Source organism: Candoia aspera, chromosome 2, assembly GCF_035149785.1.
Source record: "Candoia aspera isolate rCanAsp1 chromosome 2, rCanAsp1.hap2, whole genome shotgun sequence".
NCBI classification, from domain to species: domain Eukaryota; kingdom Metazoa; phylum Chordata; class Lepidosauria; order Squamata; family Boidae; genus Candoia; species Candoia aspera.
In genome coordinates, this window is record NC_086154.1 from 244,501,678 (window position 1) to 244,522,477 (window position 20,800).

General features: G+C 37.0%; 1 protein-coding gene across 1 annotated transcript in view; it reads left to right on the plus strand.

Moving 5' to 3' along the window:
* The window catches only part of FGF10 (fibroblast growth factor 10), a 96,483-nt gene that overhangs the window by 72,167 nt on the left and 3,516 nt on the right, over positions 1-20,800 (plus strand). The window contains exon 2 of the mRNA XM_063295687.1: positions 16,224-16,327. Within this exon, the coding sequence (XP_063151757.1) occupies positions 16,224-16,327 (104 nt within the window). The remainder of the gene's footprint in view (positions 1-16,223; positions 16,328-20,800) is intronic.

Here is a 20,800-nt window from a genome sequence, read left to right on the forward strand (position 1 = left end):
ACAGGTGGCCGTATTTGTGGAGTTGAACTCGAGGGACAAACTTGGGAGTGCTGCTGTTGTCCCATTGTCCCATTTTGTGTGGTTTGTATTTTGATTTTATCATGAGCTGTGTATTCATTCTCTTTTTTTCCTGTAAACACCCATTTATTATATCATTTCACTTTTCTCATATTTATGATTGCATTTTTAATGGCCTTGGTTTCCAAGTACTGGTGATTTCATTCTCCCACCCTCTGAACATTGAATATTTCTGTCCCCACCCTTTTCTACACGTGCCTTGGAATAAATCTTGTTTTAACCAGACATGAACTAAGAATGTCAGCTTTGCTTTATTCTCCTGTAATAAAAATCACAGCCTTTAATCATTACCAGCGATATTAGTGGCACACCGGTGTTTACATCCGGAATATGCTTCCAATTTTCACAGTCAAAGGCAAGTTGTTGGCGATATCTTAATGTTTTGTTCTTTCTAGGTAGTTAATGCCAAACCTCAAGGTTATGATCTTGAACTGAATATTTCCCAGATGTGTGGAAAAGTGAAAGGTGGCACGCCTAACAGAACCTGACTTTCTATCTACGTTGGTCTAACTTAGGTAAATTTTAAGTCAGGCTTAATTAAAGAATGAGCCTGACAAGCTTTCACCTTTGCAGTGGCTTGAGATGAAAGGTTGGAGCTTGTGTGCCTGGTAACATAAGCCACATGTTGGGAGGGAAAAAAAAACTAGGAATCAGTTGTTGATCCCTTTATGGAGACCCTGTGATCATTTTCTTGCCGAAAGTTAATGAATCTGGGAAAACTCATTGTACTTGTATCTTCTCAGTTCCAGGACCTTTCCTTTTTTTCATAAACGGGCTTGCAAAACCTCATTGTTTTCCATATCTGTGGAATTCTGAATAACAGTCATTTCAGTTTTTTTCATGAAATACCCAAATATGACCCTGGCTGCTATCCTATAGTTTTTGAGCTACTTCCAACAATTTCAGTGGACCTTATACCTCAAAGGACAAACATATGAAGGGATGCTACCATTTGAACTGTGTTTTATAAAGGCTGACTATGTTGGCAGCTATGAAGATGGCAGCTGCCAACTTTTAAAAGGAAGTATCATTGTGAAAGATCTTCATGACTACTGTGTTCAAAAAATCATTCCAGAAATGTGTTTTAGAGTGTGCAGAGGATTGCTGAGACAGGTAGATGTAGGCATGTAAGCTGTCCCAGGAGTAGGCATACTTTTGGAGTTGATGAATACCTTTGGAATTTAGAGATCATTTTTGCAGGCACCATCACAGAAGTGCTTTCATTGATAGAATTGCATGTTTCATGGTGGCAGTCTCCACTATGTCTATAATCCTCCAGAAAAATCTTAATTTTGTCTTTTTTTTTATGGAGAAGTAGGTAAAAATCAAGACAAAATGTTTTGTTTTGTTTTGTTTTGTTTTGTTTTGTTTTGTTTTGTTTTGTTTTGTTTTGTTTTGTTTTGTTTTGTTTTGTTTTGTTTTGTTTTGTTTTGTTTGTCATCTATGGATGCCTGCTGAGCACAGAAGCATTCAGGGAAATAACAGTAATGCAAGAGGGTCTTCTGGATCCCTGATGGGCATCAGGCATTTGTCTTCTCCCAGTGTTTCTCTATCTTTATCCTCAGTTTCATTTTAAATTCCTGCTCTTCACTGAAATAGTGGGCTTTATCTGGTGTATTTGTTTCTGTTATATGTATGTATTAATTGCATTTTATTATTTTATGGCTTTGATTATTTTTCTTTTTAAAAAAGTTAGAGGATTTGTTTTATTTTAATGTTTTAAGGAGCTATATCAACTACAAAGAGGGCTTTGAATTATTGGCCACATTAGAAAATACATTCGTAAGTAGGGCTGCAGAGCATTTAGTGCTTGCAACCAACTCTACAAAATGGAATGACAGGCCATTATCTGACTGTTATCAGCAGAAAAACAGTAAGACAATTTCAGGATAGATGTGTGTGTATTGAGAGCTGAAGGGCTTTAAAACTATTGTGCTTTTCATGCCTGCCTTCTAGAGTTCTCAGGAAAGCTAAGACTTTACTTTCTGATATTTTTTTTAATGAGGTGTTGAAAGAATGTTTAGGGAAATGGTGTTTATTGTTATTACAATGGAGAGAATGTTAAAGTGTTTGCTCCAGAGAGAACGGCAGCATGATTCTGGCAAGGAGTTAAGTATTGAGTATTAAAAGATGAAAACACTGTAAAAGACATGGGTCAGATATATGGAATATTACAGGCAACTGTTTACATATGTATATAAGAGAGCTAGCCTTGAGTTGCTTTGAGTGCTGTTACATTAGGAGGTCGAAAAGGCACCATTCAAAGCTGCCATCAGGGTACCAAGGTACAGAGATCACCTCAGAGTAGAAAATCAAATTACATTTTTACCAAAGGTCCATTTGGTCATTGTACCTTCTCTCACACTATAATGCTGTGCTCCTTATGAAGGACATTCTTCATTTTTGCACATCCTTATTTACTTTTAGAATATTTCCCAGCATCCTACACAAATACTATGCAGTAGAATAATAATGAAAAATATATTGGCATAGCTATATGGAGTATTTCAATCCAATTATTTCTACACCCTGGCCACTGAACAAGCTAGCTGAGGTTATAAAAAATTCCCAGGTATCCTGTCTTAGATGTTTTGTCAACCAAGCAGGATACTTTATAAAAAGTTAGAAAAAAAGATAACAGGAGCCAGAACTGATAAAAGATTTCTGGAATCTGATATTCATCATTTTGGTGACTGGTAGCAATTTGGATAATTCTATTGGTAGCAGAGTCATTTTAGGCACCAGAACCAAATTAAGAAAAATGGTAGGAGAAATGTCCTTGTTAGTCTTCATAAGGCATTAAAATCTGACAAAGTGTATACATTCAGGTCTTTTCCAAAAAATAGCAGTCCACAAATGACAAAGGTGAAACCTTCCTGCAGAAGTCTTAATGATGATTTGGAGGCCTAGCATGATTTTTGCAGCATCCAACATTTTGGTGAGAAACAGTTGAAGTATTATTAATGCAAGTTCAACCAACTGAATGGCCTCCGTTCTCAGTGTTTCAGAGTTCCTAAAATATTTAACTGGTAGGTGACCATCTGGAGAGATAACGAAGTTTGACGAAGTACGTAGTGATCTAAGAGAGCTGATAACAAGGCCTCCCTGAAGTAGTTCTGCTACAGGCAAACCTGTATCTTCTCAAATCTATGCTTGTCTTTTGACTTAATACAACAGCTGCTTTATCAGTGGTGCTTGTCACCCAGTTGCTTTGAAAGAAGGGAGGAAAAGAAAGGTTCTGGTCAGACTCTAACTGAATTACCATTTAGCTACATTAACCACCAAATGAATGACTTATAAGGAGGATTTCAGGAATTTATGGGCAAACAAAATATAAATGGTGGGCTAAGCTTGCTTATTTTTACAGTTCTTTCAGGATTAAGATGGGAGGAAAACAATTCAGAGTTAGAAACGTTAGTGGTAGATATGGATAGATGTACAGTAGATGGGAATGCCTTTACTACATATATAAACCTATTTCAAATTTGCTGAATTATCATGCTTAGCCAAGGAACAAGGGACAGACGTTGCAACTGGAAGACAAGTAGCCTAAATCAGATTTTTGTTGTGTTGAAGACATACTGGCTGGAAGTGGCTGACTCAAATTTTGGACAGGAGTTTTTCTCTTCTGGTCTATGTTTTACTGCTATCAGCCCTTTGAACATAAGCAACAGGGATTCCAGGAACAACCTTTATGGTTGAAGGGTAGAATAACAGAATCTTGAAAGTTGTCAGTTTCCATCTGCCATATTTTATACCAAGCAAAATCAAAGTGGGGTTATTTTGAGTTTCTTTCTCATACTTCCCACTTTCTCAGGACTGAATTTCCATTCCCTCTTTCCTTAATGGTTCATTGCTCTCTTCCCTCTTTCCAAGACCAGTTCTACATTATTTCACAAATACTGCCCTAAAGACAGTAGATGCTGGACACCTTAATAAGACACAGAATTAGGCCAGCATTGCTATATCCTGCTTTCTAGTACAATTGAAGTTGCCACCTGACTCAGAAGAATTGAAATAAAAGCACAGTAAGGCATTACTGGTTGGAGCATATACAGTGTTGTGCACTAGGTGGCACTTTCTCATACTCTTGACTAGACTTGTGGCAAAAAAACAAAAAGGGGTGACTAAACCAGAGGAACTAGTTCTGTGTAGGAGTCAGAGGACTTTAGCAGACAATTCTCAATATCACGAGCAAACTGTAATTCCCAGGTATTTTATAAGGAAGCATCAATCAGTTTGAAACAGGCTTCAGAGTGATTTGCCTTTGCAGTACAGCTGTATCCTTATATTTGTGACCTCTTCATGTGATGACAGTGGTATACACTATTATTTTTAACAAGAGCGGATTTCACTGGCAATAGCACAATAATATTTTCACTAACTAGTAAAGGAAAACAAACCAAAAAAAAAAAAAGACTTGCAAAACACAGGATGGAAAATTAGTTCAAACATAAGCCCTTCTCAACTTGTCACACTGTTTCAGCTGAAGGCAGCAGTCAGACCTCTTCATCTAACAGTCATTCCATTTGGGATGACTAATGTTACTGGACCAAATCACTTAGAAAATATTCACTCATTTATTCAGAGAAGCCCACCCATGAAAGCAACTGTGAAGAATTTGCACAATACTCATTTCGTTTTAAGCCCAAATATGTCCTGCTTGGTCTTCTGCTATAAAAAAGAAAATATATTCTCCAATTATATTTCATCATGTCTCCTGTTTGTCTTGCCTCATCCTCAAAACCTAACAGTTTATTTTAAAAGATACTATAGAAAAGCCATTGACAATTAAAAGGGTAACACCTAATAGAATTTCTAGCCTGAATCAACAAATGAGATAGACGAGGAATGACAATGTTTTCAGAAGATGATCAGCTTCAAACTTCCATCTAATTCTCCAGGAGAATGAGAGGGATCCTTGCAATCTTGAATGGGCAAACAGGTGCGAATAACACCATTTCCACATGTCCTCTTTGCACTGAGCTAGAATCAGTTCCAGAGCTGAGACTTGCCATCCTGTCATCTGTTTGAAGCTGAGCAAAGAAGATGATTTTCCTATGAACTATGAATCTCTGCAGGGCTTGTGGGCAATTACAATAATATTTATTTGGTCAATGACCAGCAAAATTTAAAAGGAGAAAAACAAAGTAAAACAAAGAAATACAATAATATACTACCATCTAATAAAATACATCACCTAATAATATAGCACTCACTCTGCTATTACTATATTAATACATTTGTTACCTCGGTAGTATGAGCCTAAAACATTAATAAGGATAAAATAAAAAATAAAAGTCTATATCCCCTAACAATTTATTAAGATATTTCAGTTTAAAAGTAATATTTAAAACAAGGGAATTACTTCTTTAGCTGGTTTTGTCTTACTTTCACTGCAGCAACATAAAATTTGGCTACTGAACACGTAATGTGTGGTTTTAGATCCTGAAGAAGATAGTTCACATAAAAATTACCTGGATTCCCAGGGAATTTATCTACTAGGAGCAAAATGTAGATTGACTTATGTCTCTATAAAATTTACAGTGTACCAGTACATGTGAGATGGTTTCAGCTTCCTTGTCACCACAGGGGCAGGGCTTGTGGGCTGTTTTCCTTTGGTGGAAACTCTTACTTCACTGCACTCTGCTATCTAGGCTTCAGCTGAGGCCATATTCTGTTTTCTTAAAGCAGAAAGAGGTCTTCGTGCCTTCATGGAGTTCCCCCTTTACAACCTTTCTCCCCCCACCCTGCTCTCATCCCTTCTTTTTCAGCCAAGTGCACATGACTGCAGTGTAGCTCAAACTGATCCACCAAAAGTTGTTGTCCCACACAACAGCCCAGGTGAAACTGGCATAAATTGTACATGGACATCTTCAATGTTCTGTTCATAGAAAGACTTTCTAGGCAGGATTTAGAATGGATTTTTCTCCCGTCCAGCATGACAGCTAGCCACAGGCTTGTCAAGTGCAGCAGACGAATAGCAGCTTCAGCTTGGCAGTTCTGTACTTACCCTTTTAGAACAATTACTCACGTGTTTTCTTTGTTTTTGTTTGCAAGTTATTGGATAAATGCACACAATATGCTCTGGAAGCATGGAAGTAGAGGTAGGCAACAATTCATTTTTATTTATTTATTTATGCATGATGTTGGAAGGCAGAATATTTTTGTTTGTTGCTTTAGGACCTGCAGTTACTTTGTGGGTAATAATTAATAATGGGTTTTGCAATGTTCTGTTGGCCAGCTGGCTTTTTTCTACCTGTTGTTGATGTGGGGAGGTAGTATTGAGGATCTTTTTGTTGCTTCAGGATCTGCAGTTATTTTGTGGGTAATGATTAATAATTGGTTTTGCAATCTTCTGTTGGCTAGCTGGCTCTGTTTTCTACCTGTTGTTTGGATCCCTAAGTGAAGATGATCACACAGTGAGCTTCAAAATGGCTTGGGGAATAGAAACAATGCCATGTAGAAGTCCCTTACCTGAGATTCGTTGAATGTCATGGCCACTGGGCACCACCACATCTTGTTCGTGCTAGGCGTTTCTTTTGAAAGACAGAAATGCATGATCTTGTACCACAGTGGAACACTTCAAAAATGTCACTTTTCGCAATAGAGAAGAAAGAATCATGTTACTGATTTTCCCATTTGTAAGCATTTCATTCTGTTTCTGCATTATTAATTTTTTTTTAAAAATCCATGTGGAAACTATTTTTGTACAATATTGTGAGATGTGAACTCTATAAGAAAAGTTAGAAAAGTTCAGATCAGCATATAACTCTGTTTAAGTTAGCATACATGCTTAGGAAATACTGTAGGGTGTTTTTGTTATCAAAATAAATAAATAAACCCAAGTCAAGGGACCTGGCCATCTCATTTATTTTCAAAGGTAAGTTTTTAAAAAATCCTTGGTCCCTAAACAAACCAGAAAACATATGTCCAAATATTTTATTTAAAATCTGGATATATTCCTTCTGAAGCAAAAATTTGTCTTTCAAGCCAGAAAGTAAAAAGAATCAGATTTACACTGATTCACACATTCCAGGTAAGGGGAAGCCCAGAAAGATGATCAAGAGATTTCAAGAAGCAAAAATTGCCGATACAGAGCCCATCCCTTGAGTATCAATTTGGGAGGAACCATTTGGAAATCCATATGTGTTATGGCTGAGTTCCATAAGCAAAGAGACGCTTCAAATTTCAGTGCAGAAAAGTACAATCTGCTACAGTATGTGGGCTTTAGACGTGGAGAAAAATATATGTTCCACTTCAAAGGTAGATTATTTGATATGTAAAGATTATGTTTAAATTTAGTGGCCAATTAGGAATAATGAATTATATGGATTTAGTTAGTGTGCACCATGCAGAGACAGTCAACATTATATGAGACTGGAGATTTGTTGGGACATACATAGAGACTAGGAAAGTGCACACAGAATATTCATATTATGGTTTTCTGTGGGCACCTTTGGAAATCCGAAGCTTACAGCTAGCTGTGGAGTCCTTGGTACTCTCTGAGCCTTGCAGTTTTCTTGCAGACATTTTCTTTGCAAACCCCACTCCCTGTTCACACTGAAGACGTTGCCTAGTCTGGCCATGAAACATCTGCAACAAAACTACAAGACTCAGAGAGCACCAAGGACTCCCCAGCTCATCCCTGAGCTACAAAAATTCTTTTCGGTTGGTACTACAGCTAGCTCTCATGCAAATCCCCATCAGAAGTCAACAACCCGTTCAACCTGCGAATATTTTCTAAGTGATTAGTTCTGTAATCAAAGCAAAGCACTTCCCCTCCCCCCACCCCTGCTTCCCCAAGTTTATTGTTATTCATTTAATACCAGATCGTGTCTCCATTTTAAGAGTTTAATTCTTTTTTAAAAGATAAATTTGGAGACTCAAGTTTGGGAGGGTGATGGATAGCTTTACAGCTAAGAGTGCTATGTGGCGGAGCCTTAATCTGCACAGAACTAGTACTAAGTAGTCATTTGTCTTAATGAGAACTAACCAGGCTTCTGCCACTGCCTGTGATTGTCTGTAAATGTGTCCTGTTTCTCTCACCTTTTCAATAAGAACACAAAGAAGTTAGGAAACAATGTACAATGCCACACAGAACTCTAGGTAATGAGTCCTCTTTGTGGGGCAATTTAGGCAACCATTATTTAGTTTTCTTGTCATTTTGGATAATGAGTACTTACTTTAATTACAAAGGGGCAGTTGCTTTTAAGGTAAACTAGCATATTTGGTTGCTCTGGGAAGTATGCTTCACACTGGCAGATCTATAAAACGAGCACTTACAAGGTCCACAGGGCATATCTCATGTTGATATTTGGAACGGTTCTAATTATCATAAGTTGGAAATGGTTCAGACATTGAGAATCCTGCTTTTATAGTGGATGTGGGCAAGCAGGATTACCCATAATTGTTGCCATTGTCAGAGTTCTGACTATAAAAAATAAGGATGAAAAAACAGTGTGCTATCTGCCTTAAAACAATTAAGATAAGTCTGCAAATGTGTATTTCAAGGGCGCACAAGCTTGAATTGTGCAAGGACTACTGAGAAACACCAAAGCTATTTTCTTACTTTTTTTCTTCTTAGATGTTAACAACAAAGTCTTCTGGTTCACACATCTTTCAGAAGCAAATACTTTGAAGCATTAAAGATGTTTTTTGTAATTGACTCGATCTTCTTATAAGTCTCAATCCGTAGAAACATTCCTTCACAATCACTAAAATAAAGGGGAAAACACTATCTTAATGCAGCTGTTCTTGTACAGGTCAAATGGCCAAACCTTATACAAAGTTTTTCTTCTTCTTTGCTGATGGACAAACATGGTCAAAAAAGAAGACACCAAGCTAGCAAGGATCCAAAACAGCTAATTCATATCATGATTCCTGTTTGGTACCTGACAATAAGGATGGTGACAGATTATGTTTGGTCCACATTTGTAAAAGTGACCTGTAATGGAACTAGACAAATATATGCTCACGTTTCCACTTTTTAGCTATGCATCAGAATATTTGTTAGTCACAAATAACAAATCCCAAGGAGTTCAGGACTGTGTACAAAGAGGAAACCCATTTTGTGCACAAAACAACTTTATAGGTTTTAGGTTGGCAGGCAGTGCTCTTTTCTGCTTCAAAACTGAGAAGAAATTTGAAACCAGGAGTCTCTAGTCTCATGGTCTACCAACATGCTATTCTGATTGAGGGACTTCTAGAAGCAGCATAAAATATTTTGGACATCTCATCATTTGAATTAGGCAAGTTGAGGATTCTTTCAATTTTTTCTTTTTATTCCATTGTACATCTGGAAATATTCATATGGAGAATCAATCTACAAAATTAAACAAGATGATAGATTATGATAGGAGAATATTAGATTGTGCTATTACACCTGAAGAGAGAGAACATATTTTTAAATATCCCCCATGGTTTGTTTGTTTTTTATTTTGATAAATATTCTCAAGATAAGAAGGAACACATCAAACATTTAACCAATCTACCCAATGTGCTTGTTTACAAAATAAAACCATGCCTTTATGTGGAGATATTTGTATGTGTTTACACACTAACACAGATGCATACCTCAAAGTTCAGAATGTTTGATAACTCATTCAACACAATAATGTAGAACAGTGTAAGAGCAGAATCAGTGTAGAAACAGTTCAGTCAAGTGGTAAACAAAAAGAAAATGCCTTTTATATTTGATATTTGTTCTGTTCCCTAGAAACTCTTGGCTGCTAGAGTAAGGAAAATCTATGATCTTCAGAACATTGCTACTAAAAAAAAAAGTCCAAATTACTATGGATGAGACAGAATGGCATTCTATTTGAATATGGCCAAAAGGTAAAGATGTGGTCAAGTCAAGCTTTAGTCCTGTTGACTCTGTTTACCATTGCCTTCTTCTGGGTCTTTTCTTTGGTCTTTTGACTTCCAGCCCTGGAATTCTCAGGTGGCCTCCTTTCAAAGTACTAACAAGGACCAACCCTGCTTAGTTTTTGAGCCCAGACAAGGTCAGCCAGCTGGTGTTGGCTGCTGAGATATGTAAATAAAGGACCATGATATTGTCAAACAATGGTATATCTAAATTAGTTTAAATTAGCAATTATTACTTTTCATACCCTACTACTCAAGGTATCTATAAAGAATATTGCTTTGGATTGTGTTGTATAGTGTGCCTTGATAAGGATTGCATACGCTCCAGAAAAGGATTTTGAGATCTTTAAATAGCCATTTCACATTCTGCAAACTAAAAGACTATGGTATTATGAACCTGGACAAAAATTATAACTCACTATAATTTTACTTACTATGAATCTGTATCTTCCAATCTAGATGCAACACCTCTAAACCCAAAAGTTCCAATTAGGATTCTAAAAGCATTCAAAGGATTATATAATGTGTTGCTTTTTTTAATGTGACATTCAGCTTTGTCCCTCTTAAAAATTGTCAGCAGGTAGTCTAAGAAATTGACTATTCTAAAGCCTTTGACTGTGTGGACCATAACAAACTGTGGCAAGTTCTTAGCGGTATGGGGATACCAAGTCATCTTGTCTGCCTCCTGAGGAATCTGTATAGCAACCAAGTAGCAACGGTAAGAACAGACCACGGAACAACGGACTAAGGTTGGGAAAGGAGTACAGCAGGGCTGTATACTCTCACCCTACCTATTCAACTTGTATGCAGAACACATCATGTGACATGCTGGGCTTGAGGAATCCAAGGCTGGGGTTAAAATCGCTGGAAGAAACACCAACAATGTCAGATATGCAGATAATACCACTTTGATGGCTGAAAGTGAGGAGAAACTGAGGAGCCTTATGACGAAGGTGAAAGAAGAAAGTGCAAAAGCTGGCTTGCAGCTAAACCTCAAAAAAACCAAGATTATGGCAACCAGCTTGATTGATAACTGGCAAACAGAGGGAGAAAACATAGAGGCAGTGACAGACTTTGTATTTCTAGGCACAAAGTTTACTGCAGATGCTGTTTGCAGCCAGGAAATCAGAAGATGTTTAATTCTTGGGAGGAGAGCAATGACAAATCTTGATAAAATAGTTAAGAGTAGAGACATCACGCTGACAACAAAGGTCTGCATAGTTAAAGCAATGGTGTTCCCTGTAGTAACATATGGCTGTGAGAGCTGGACCATAAGGAAGGCTGAGCAAAGGAAGATCGATGCTTTTGAACTGTGGTGTTGGAGGAAAATTCTGAGAGTGCCTTGGACTGCAAGAAGATCAAACCAGTCCATCCTCCAGGAAATAAAGCCAGACTGCTCACTTGAGGGAATGATATTAAAGGCAAAACTGAAGTTCTTTGGCCACATAATGAGAAGACAGGACACCCTGGAGAGGATGCTGATGCTGGGGAAAGTGGAAGGCAAAAGGAAGAGGGGCTTACCAAAGGCAGGATGGATGGGTGATATCCTAGAGGTGACAGACTCATCCTTGGGGGAGCTGGGGGTGGCGACAACTGCTCTGGCATGGGCTGATCCATGAAGTCACGAAGAGTTGGAAGCAACTGAATGAATAAACAACAACAAAAGTCTAAGAAACCATGGTGTCAATAAGCCTTCCTGATTGAGTCCTTTCTTACCAGTTCACCTAGAAATCAGATATAGTCTAGCACTGGGATTTGTACAATTCTGAACTACTGTACAATCCAACTCCAGTCTTCATGCTGTTTTCTGGTTTTGTTTTTTGCCACTTTGCTACCCCTGCAGGATTACAGATTTGCACAATTACAAATTAATAGATGGAGACCAGATCTTCCAGAATCCCCTGAATTGGAGTGAGGGGTTGAGACTTCCCTGAGGATATGAAGATCAATTCCAATTAATCTTTTATATCACAAAATCCAGAATTCAGCCAAATCTAATCAGAATTCTCACTATTATTAAATATAGCTTGATTTAGACAAATAAAAGGGAGGGAAATCCAAATTTCATTCTAATACTATGTGGCACAAAGGTGATAACATAAATTCTGATTTGCTTTCCAGAACTTCCTAAATATGAATATAATTGATTCATTTGATTAAATGATCCAACTAGAAATTGTTTTGTTCTGATACATTGTATTAGAAAGCTTTGCATTGGTTAAATATTGGGTTAAAACAAAATAAGTTACTGGATCCATTTGAACTACAACACTTGCCAGCTTCATACTTGAACATGTTATCCAGCTCAAAAGTTCAGCAGATGTCTAGTCCTGCAAAATGATACTTATTAGTCAATAAACTGCAATTTATTGTAATGTGTTGCAATCCTTACAAGCATAGTATTATATAAAAAAAAACCATTGGAGCATAAACTAATAAAATTCCATGAAAATGCTAATGCAACAAGGAATTAATTCAATCTGGCATGGCTACAGAGGCTGCAGCAAACAAACATGTCCTTATGAAGTAATAGTCTATGTTCCCTATTGCTGTCTGACAAGCAGAAGACCAAAATTATATTGATCACAAAAAGGAAAATGAGCCAGCTCAAGCTGCAATGAGACATAAATACTCTTTGATGAAAAGAAAGCTGTATTGCTTGGATTACAACAGAGGTTCTCAATGCAAATCATCAAACTGGCCATTTTATACCTCTTGTTAAACAAAAATAGATTAAGATAGACAGGATTTTTTTCCTCTTCGTTTTAAAGTTGGAATGACAGTTGCTGCGATCATTATGAGTCAGAAATCAAGTGGCACCAGACTGTCTGTAAGAATTTAACATGTGATGGACTCTACAACCCATGATCATTGAAGTATCGCTAGAAATGTGGCATTTTGAGGAGAATAAAGCAGTAGCTTTATAGCTGATTTTGTATGAAATCCTTTTGGAAAAAGAGAGCTCCATTTGATTCCAAAGGAAAACTGGGATCAGATTCTATTTATTTTGCTCTCACTTCCATATCTTGCCCTTTCTCAAAGAACTCCGTGGCCAACACAGCTATCAGACAAAAGAAAATGCTTCACAAGTTTATTTCCTGGAGTTCACTGTCACCAGATGTGGAGATGATCATTAGCTTAAATAGATTTAAAGAAGGAAATTTCATGAACGATGGGTCTTTAAGTGGATTGTGGGACTTCCACATTCAGAGGCAATCTGTCATTGAGTATCAGTTACTACAGAACATCAGAAGGTAACCTGTCTGTGACAGCTTTCAGGGCGTTCCATCTGGGTAGCCACTATGGGTATAGAAAATAAGGGGCCAGATACATCTGTTGCCCTAATCAAGTTGGAAGCAAGTATAACAGTGGTTATTTGAGAATTTAGTACAATACCATGTTAATGAGCATGTTTTTAAAAAGAAAGACAATTTTTAAAAAATTGTCCCAGGCTCAGAGCTGGTTCCAACAGTGCAAAGAACGAGGAACACTGTGTTGTCTGGGAGCAACATTGTCCATTAGAGGACCAGCAGAATTTTGGAGCAATAGCTCATTAGTTATGCATGTTTTATTGCATATATTGTAGATTATTAAATATGGTAGACTAATCAGATTCTAGACATAGTAAAGAATTCACAAATCTTGTGGCAGAAGGGAAAAGAAAATTGTTTTGCCTGTTCCCATTCATGTGGATTGCATTAATTGCTTGTATCTGTCAAAATGGATGATTTATTGTTGGAGAACAGAACTGAGTCTCACATCTGTTGTCATTATGAAGGTTATACAAACTGTTACAAAAATCAGTTCTGATTTTTGTTTACTTCCTTTGCTTCTCAATGTATTATTAGGCCAATATATTATTGGGCCCTGAAGGGATGCAACTAAAGAGGTAAGTGGTATTAGAATAATTTCTATATTAATTACTATGGTGGAATTGCATACAATTATTACTGTAACATAAAAATGGGGGATACCTGCCCCAACAAGTTTCCAGATTTATACAACTGAGAAAACTTCTGTTCCTGATTTGTATATTATGAAGTTAGATACAGAAAATCCTGAACCTCAAGATTTTACTAAACATTGTTAATTATAACTATTCTGTTTTGTCTTTACTCAAATGCTGCTAGGTGAAAGGCATGTATGCTCTTCTCATTACATACTAGATATCCTCTTCCAGTCACTAGATTTCCCATCCTGTATTAGAAAGGCACAGTCTGGTTGGGTTGTGGTAGTGGTCATTATTGGGGTCTTTCTGTCCTAACAGCCAGGAACCACGCTGAGACAAAGAACAAGTCTCTAGTGTTTTATTGCTGCTACATAACAGGAAAATCCTAACAAACTGAAGAAGTGTGGGAAAAACCCAGACATATAAACCCCAAAGGTTAAGGCGGGCCCGATCGGTGTCTCTTGGAATGGCTACCTAATTCCTCAGTGCTATGCATGCGCTTAACAGTCTGGATGGGAGCCCCCTGCTCGCCATCCTTACTCATGACACTTTCCTCCCATTGCATCTCCTGATGTTTGAAATCTTTCTTCCCCATTTCCTTTCTTTTCCTACACTAAAAATATTTAAGAAAAAAATGCATGGTAGAGCAATTTGAACTTGTAGCACAGCTGACAGATTTGTGGTGAAGGGTTACCCACTTTTCACTCATTTATACTCCTTTTTCATTTCCATGTATGGCCAGGGAAGGGGTGAACAACAAAACAACTGCTGCTCATCACTTCATTTCAATCTCAGTAGAGTTCAGTGTTAGTTCCTCCCAAGGGAAGGGTTTCAAAGAAAGACGAAAAGGGGAATTACTTCAGCCCTACACAAGACTGGCTCTGTTTAGAGTTAAATTTAACTACGTCAGTAAACCTTCCAATGATCATGTCATGGTCCCAGGGTCATAATGTCATACTCTATGTGTTTTTTTTTATTTATTACTACATGGCTATCTGGTTTGAGATATTAAACTGTTCTGCACAACAATTCAAACAGCCTTTATGAGCCCAATAAATGGTGTAAATAGGTGCTTAGATTGGAGAACTTGGTCTGATGCTTCAAAGTTGTAGTTGGCCCCCAGACACCTTGGGTGGGGCCCCAAGAGTCTCTCCAAAAGTTGGCATTGAATTGCAGTTTGCAGTATGTATGGAGAGTAATCCATTGAACTGAATGTAATTAATTTGATTTAAATTCAGTTAAGTTAATCCAATGCCCACTTCCTTAAACTCTCTCCACCTACTTTTTGAAATATGACTGGTGCCAGGTGCCAGTCAAAGGTTGAGTATAAACCTCAACCCCAAAATATATTATGTACTCCTAGGACGATTATTTTCCAACTGTAACTCTGCATTCCCCAGAGGGGGAAGCAGAATCAATCTGCCTCTTCACCGTAATGTTTATTGCAGGCAGTGATCAGTTAACACAGCAAAACAAGATTATACAAACAAAATGACAAATAACATATATGGCATGCTATCATGCTAAAAGATGTGAGAGCTATATGAGCTATCCGAAGTAAATATATCCCCTGGCCGAGAGTGGAAGTTAAATTGTTGTTAATAATATCATAAAATAAAATTAAAATAATGTTGCTTATCTAATTGGGGCAAGACGGGGGCAGGGGGGATAGAGAGAAAGAGAAAGAGCCAAAGACCTTCCATGCTCCACAGAGAGGAAACTCGATTGATTGCTTTTTGCAGAGAAGGGAGGTAATCGTATGTTACTGGAAACAAAACAGAAAGGGTTTTCTGTTATTTGAGAGGACAAGACAATGTGAGCCATCAAATTTAGCTCAGCCATATCCCAAAATGTGCTTGCAAAAAGCATAAAGTGCAACCAAGACATTTAATTTTATCTAAATATTCTATAAGGAATAAAGTGCTTACCACTGTTTCTGCCTATTAGGATGAATCTGCTATTCTTTTGACATATGCTATAAATTTAATTCAATATTGTGGTTTAGATGTCTCTTTTGATAAATTTCAGTAAAAACCTATGCTAAGAAGAGTTGAGCCATTTTACTAGTTAAGGAGTTTGAAATGCAGAGAGAGGAAAGGAAAGATGGTAATTGAAACAATGTTCATGTAAATCCATGCCATAATAGTTTCTGAGGCTAGCTGCCTGGTTTTTTTGGATATTAAAAGGCCTTGAGTAGTTCTTGATCCTGTTTTACAAAAGTTCATCTTGGTTTCCTGCTCTCTCTGACTTTTCTTTGTTAATGATGAGATCCAAAATCTTAGATCTTGATCTGTGCTTGTCTGATTTTCCATCTTCTCTTGTATTGTAGGCATATTGGAAATAACATCTGTGGAAATTGGAGTGGTGGCCGTTAAATCCATTAACAGCAATTATTACCTTGCCATGAATAAGAATGGCAAAGTCTATGGATCTGTAAGTATATTTCACTTTCTTGTATCTAGCATCTTCTGTTTGGGCATACCTTGTCCTCTTGCATTGATTAGGTCTTACTTATGAGAAAACTATAAGATCCTGCTTATTTATTTATCTATTCATTCCTTAGATTTATATCACTTCTTCCAAGAACATATATAGCGCTGCCTTCCCCAAAGTTTTCTCATAACCATCATCCGGGGAGTTGGTTTATTTATTTGTCAAATGTATATGGCTGCCCATCACAAACAAGTGACTCTGGGCCATGTACAACAAGGGTAAAAAAAATTAATATATAAAAACAACTGTTATTATTATTACATTAAAAACTTTTTTAAAACTTTAGAAAACACAAGTCTAAGAGAGAACAGATAAAAGTTGCTTGAACTAGGAGAGAGTGAGGAATCCAAATTCACCCAGTGAGCTTCTATAGCTTAAGGAGGTCTTCAACCTGGGTCTCCCTGTCTGCAGCACTGACCCAGTTACAGATTACTCAATTTTCTGAAGTTGTTTATTTACCTTTATTCTTGCCTGAATCTTGCCTTGTGTCAGGTCTGGGCATTCATTCATTCATTCATTCATTCATTCATTCATTCATTCATTCATTCATTCATTCTTCTTCCTGGGTTTATAGACCACTGCTTGAATAGTAACTGATTTTGAATGGCTTATACACCTTATTCAGTAACACAAGGTTAAAATATACCCAACAATCAAATAGTTACAAACAATTCACTATTCTATGCCAGGGGCAATAAACAAGCTCAATCCAAGCAGAACACAATATATTTTCTAACCGATCTGTTCCCAAAGCTTACTGGTTTTCATCACCTTTCTAATGCTTAGTAAAGTTGAGGAAATGCCGATCCAAAGAAAGGGGCAGCAGTTGAAAAGGCCCCCTCTCCAATGAAGGTGACATTCGTTGAATGAAGGGACCCAGAAGAAGCCTCTTCTGCTTGATCTTATCAAATGGGCAGAAACAATCAGAAGGCAGTCCTGAAGATTTTATTTATTTTTATTTTATTTTATTTGTCAAACTTCTCTGCTGCTCATCTTGCGTATGACGACTCTGGGTGGCTTACAGATGATAAAATGACAGATCGCTAAAAAACTACAATGTGATATAAATATAAATATAAATACCCATAAATACAAACGCAAATATAAAAATACAAAGAATATAAAATATGGCAATAAGGTCTTATCCTTGGCACCATCACAGTGCCAACCAACCCCATGAATGGCTATCCCCCCTCCCATCCCAAGCGAGGTAGCATAACCATGTCTTCACCCCCTTCCAGAAGGCCGGGAGAGTGGGGGCCTGTCATACCTCCAGGGTTAGCCTATTCCAAAGGGTGGGTGCCATGGCAGAGAAGGCCCTCCCCCTGGACTCTGTCAACTGGCACTCCTTCATACACAGGGTCCGTAACATGCCCTCTCTGCCTGACTGGGTGGGGCGGGTCAGTGTAATGAGGGTGAGGCAGTTCCTCAGGTCCTGAATCATGTAGGGCTTTAAAGGTGAGAAACAGCACCTTAAACTGCACCCAGAAGCAAACTGGTAGCCAGTCTAAGAGTAGAGGTGTGATATAGATTGACTCAGTCACAACATAAACATAACTACCTGAGCCATTGCATTCTGGACCAGGTTATCATAATCCTGTCTACCTTTTCTGTATTGCCCATGGCAGGAGTAGACCAAGGGAGTTGATCAAGGGTCATACTCTCCACTTGGATTAGGGGTTCTAAATCTTCCTAAATTTCCAAAAAATGTTCAAAAGAAGGAGGAGGAGGAAGAAGAAGAGGAGGAGGAGGAGGAGGACAACAATGATGACAACAACAACATTTTTTAAACCCACCCACTCAGGGAGTGGTGAGACTGCATAAGGGGACCAGGCTACAATTTTTGCCCCCTTGGCCTATAGCTCCATTGTCAGGCAGTGCTCTTCAGACTGATTAGAAGATGCTCACAATTGAAAATGAGACCCTCCGCATACAAAGAAGATGGTCTCCAATTAATTATATTCCATTCTTTCAAGGTGCTGTGATCTCCTTTCCCTCTTGGGCTGGGAAAATCCCTCTGAAACTCAGAAACATGGAACTTTTTTCATAGGTTGCCTATATTGGAATAGCATAAAACTAATGCTCATAGTTTCAGTACAGGTTTACTATTTCTTTCCTGGGTTGAATAGCCCCTAAATAATCATATTTAAACTTCACTCTGTCCATAAAAATAAATTCCCACCCATTCAGTAGTCATGGCCTGGCAGCCATGATACAAAGTTTTAAATAATGTGAACGTGCAGCTATGTTATTATTAATAATAAAAATAATGTTAAAACTCCTGAAAGAATTTTCAGGTACTTCTGTACTTCAGCTGTCTGTAACTAATTTTTGTGCAACTTTACAAATAGGAATAATTCCTTAACTGAAGTTGTGCATGTACAAGTTTCACAATGACGTGGTCCAATATATCATGTTTAGCATTTATATAATTCTGTAATTTTATATTTATTATATTAATGATCCTTAGCAGCCATTATAAATTAATTAACATTATTATGGGCATTTGTCAAACTTGGTATGGCTGATTTGAGGCTGAGAGATGATAATAGTTTTCCAAAGCTACTTGCTAAGTTCATGGTAGAAGCAACATATTTATAATTTGCAACAAACCAAATATGACTTTTATTTCTGTATTTTATTTTATTTTATTTATGATGTCAAGACTGACTAAAAATGTCCCCAAAATAGGAAGTGTCACATGATTAATTAAAATGATTTGTTCCTCTAGTAGTCAATGATACCTCCCTAGTAAATCTGAAGAACTAACTCCAAAATTATTTTTTACAAAAATAAAATCTCTCAAGATCATTAAATTTTATGAGGTTTTGGTGATCTTGCATGAAGCCTCACAAGATTTCAGAATTCTCATGTGAGATCAAAAATACATGGATATCTGGGGAGGAGCAAAAAAAATCAAAATGGCAGGAACAACTGCATGATGAAAGCTCTGCTCTTTTTTACATCCATGTGATACATATTAAAAAGAGGTGGGGCCTCAATCATGTAGTTGTGCCCACCATCTTGAGTTTTTTTTTACTCCCCCCTGCTCAAGCTGTATCAGATAAAATATTGGAGGTGAGATTACCAAGATTTCTCAAGGTTTGATTGTCCATAAAATTTTGGCCACTTGAATTTGTATTGGAGGTGGTGGACCAATACAGGAAAATTTGCATATATTTGTACCTAATTAAATATCCTAAAAAAAACAATTTTCATTTGAATGGTATAGCTATGTCACATATAATTATGTGACATAGTTACATTACAATCCTAATTAAATAATAAGTTATATATTTATGCATTATATCATAATACATAAATTATGTATTATGTCACATATAATGATTATGTATCACATATAATAATTATATGTGACATAGTTACATATAATCCTAATTAAATAATAAGTTATTTATTTCCCTAGTTACAGTACATTCAAAGATAAATATATGTTTCATATTTATTTAAAAATAATCTTTAGTATTATAATTATTCATTTTTGAGTTGTTTAAAAAGACCCTGTTCTATGTGCCAGCACAAAAAGAGCGATTCATTTATTCAGCATCTTGGTTATAAGATTTCTACCCGAAGGAAGTGAGAACAACTCTGTCTTGTTTTATGGGTTAGATTTACTCTCTTCTTTGTACAGTGCTTTGTTTAGTTTGATATATTATTTAAACCACTTCAGCAATTCTTGCTGGGGCTGATAAGCAGCATGACAATACTTTTATAAGTGAAATAAATAAATGTAATAGATTAATCTGATTACTTCAGTAGACTAAAGTTCTAGAAGCAAGACTGTCCCATAACCCTCAATGCCCCATAATGTAGCAGTGAAACGTCTAATAGACATCACATTTGAAATGGCACTGAGTTCCCCTAGTGTTTGTACAAACTTACTTGATTTAATTATCCTTTTTCCACAAGCCAAACAAGGAAATGCTGCTAAAAATATAAATATTTATGTTTTCCAGAGATCATCAAAAATGCTCAGATCCTCTCAGTGCTGATCTGCTATAATAGTCTAGAATTGAAATCAAAGTAATACTTTGTAAAATACTTTCCTACTTTGGGCTCTGGCTTGCAGAACATTTTGTATAAAATCCATGATTATGTCAGAAAGGTTTCCACAATCTATTAGTTAGGATTCCTGATAAAACTTTTTAGGGTGGTCACAGAGTGGTATGATAGAGGACTTTGGCTTTTACAAGCAGATGGATACAAAAAAGAGCCTCAATATTTTTTTTTTCCCTCAAAGATACACTCATTTTTCAGCATGCCTTTTTTTTTTTAAAAAGGAGTCCATATAAGATCATGCACTAATAATTGATGACAAAGACAATTCAAAATTGGGATGTCTAATATTTGTCATACCTTTTCTCCTGAGAAGGAAGCTAGAGATAGAACAAT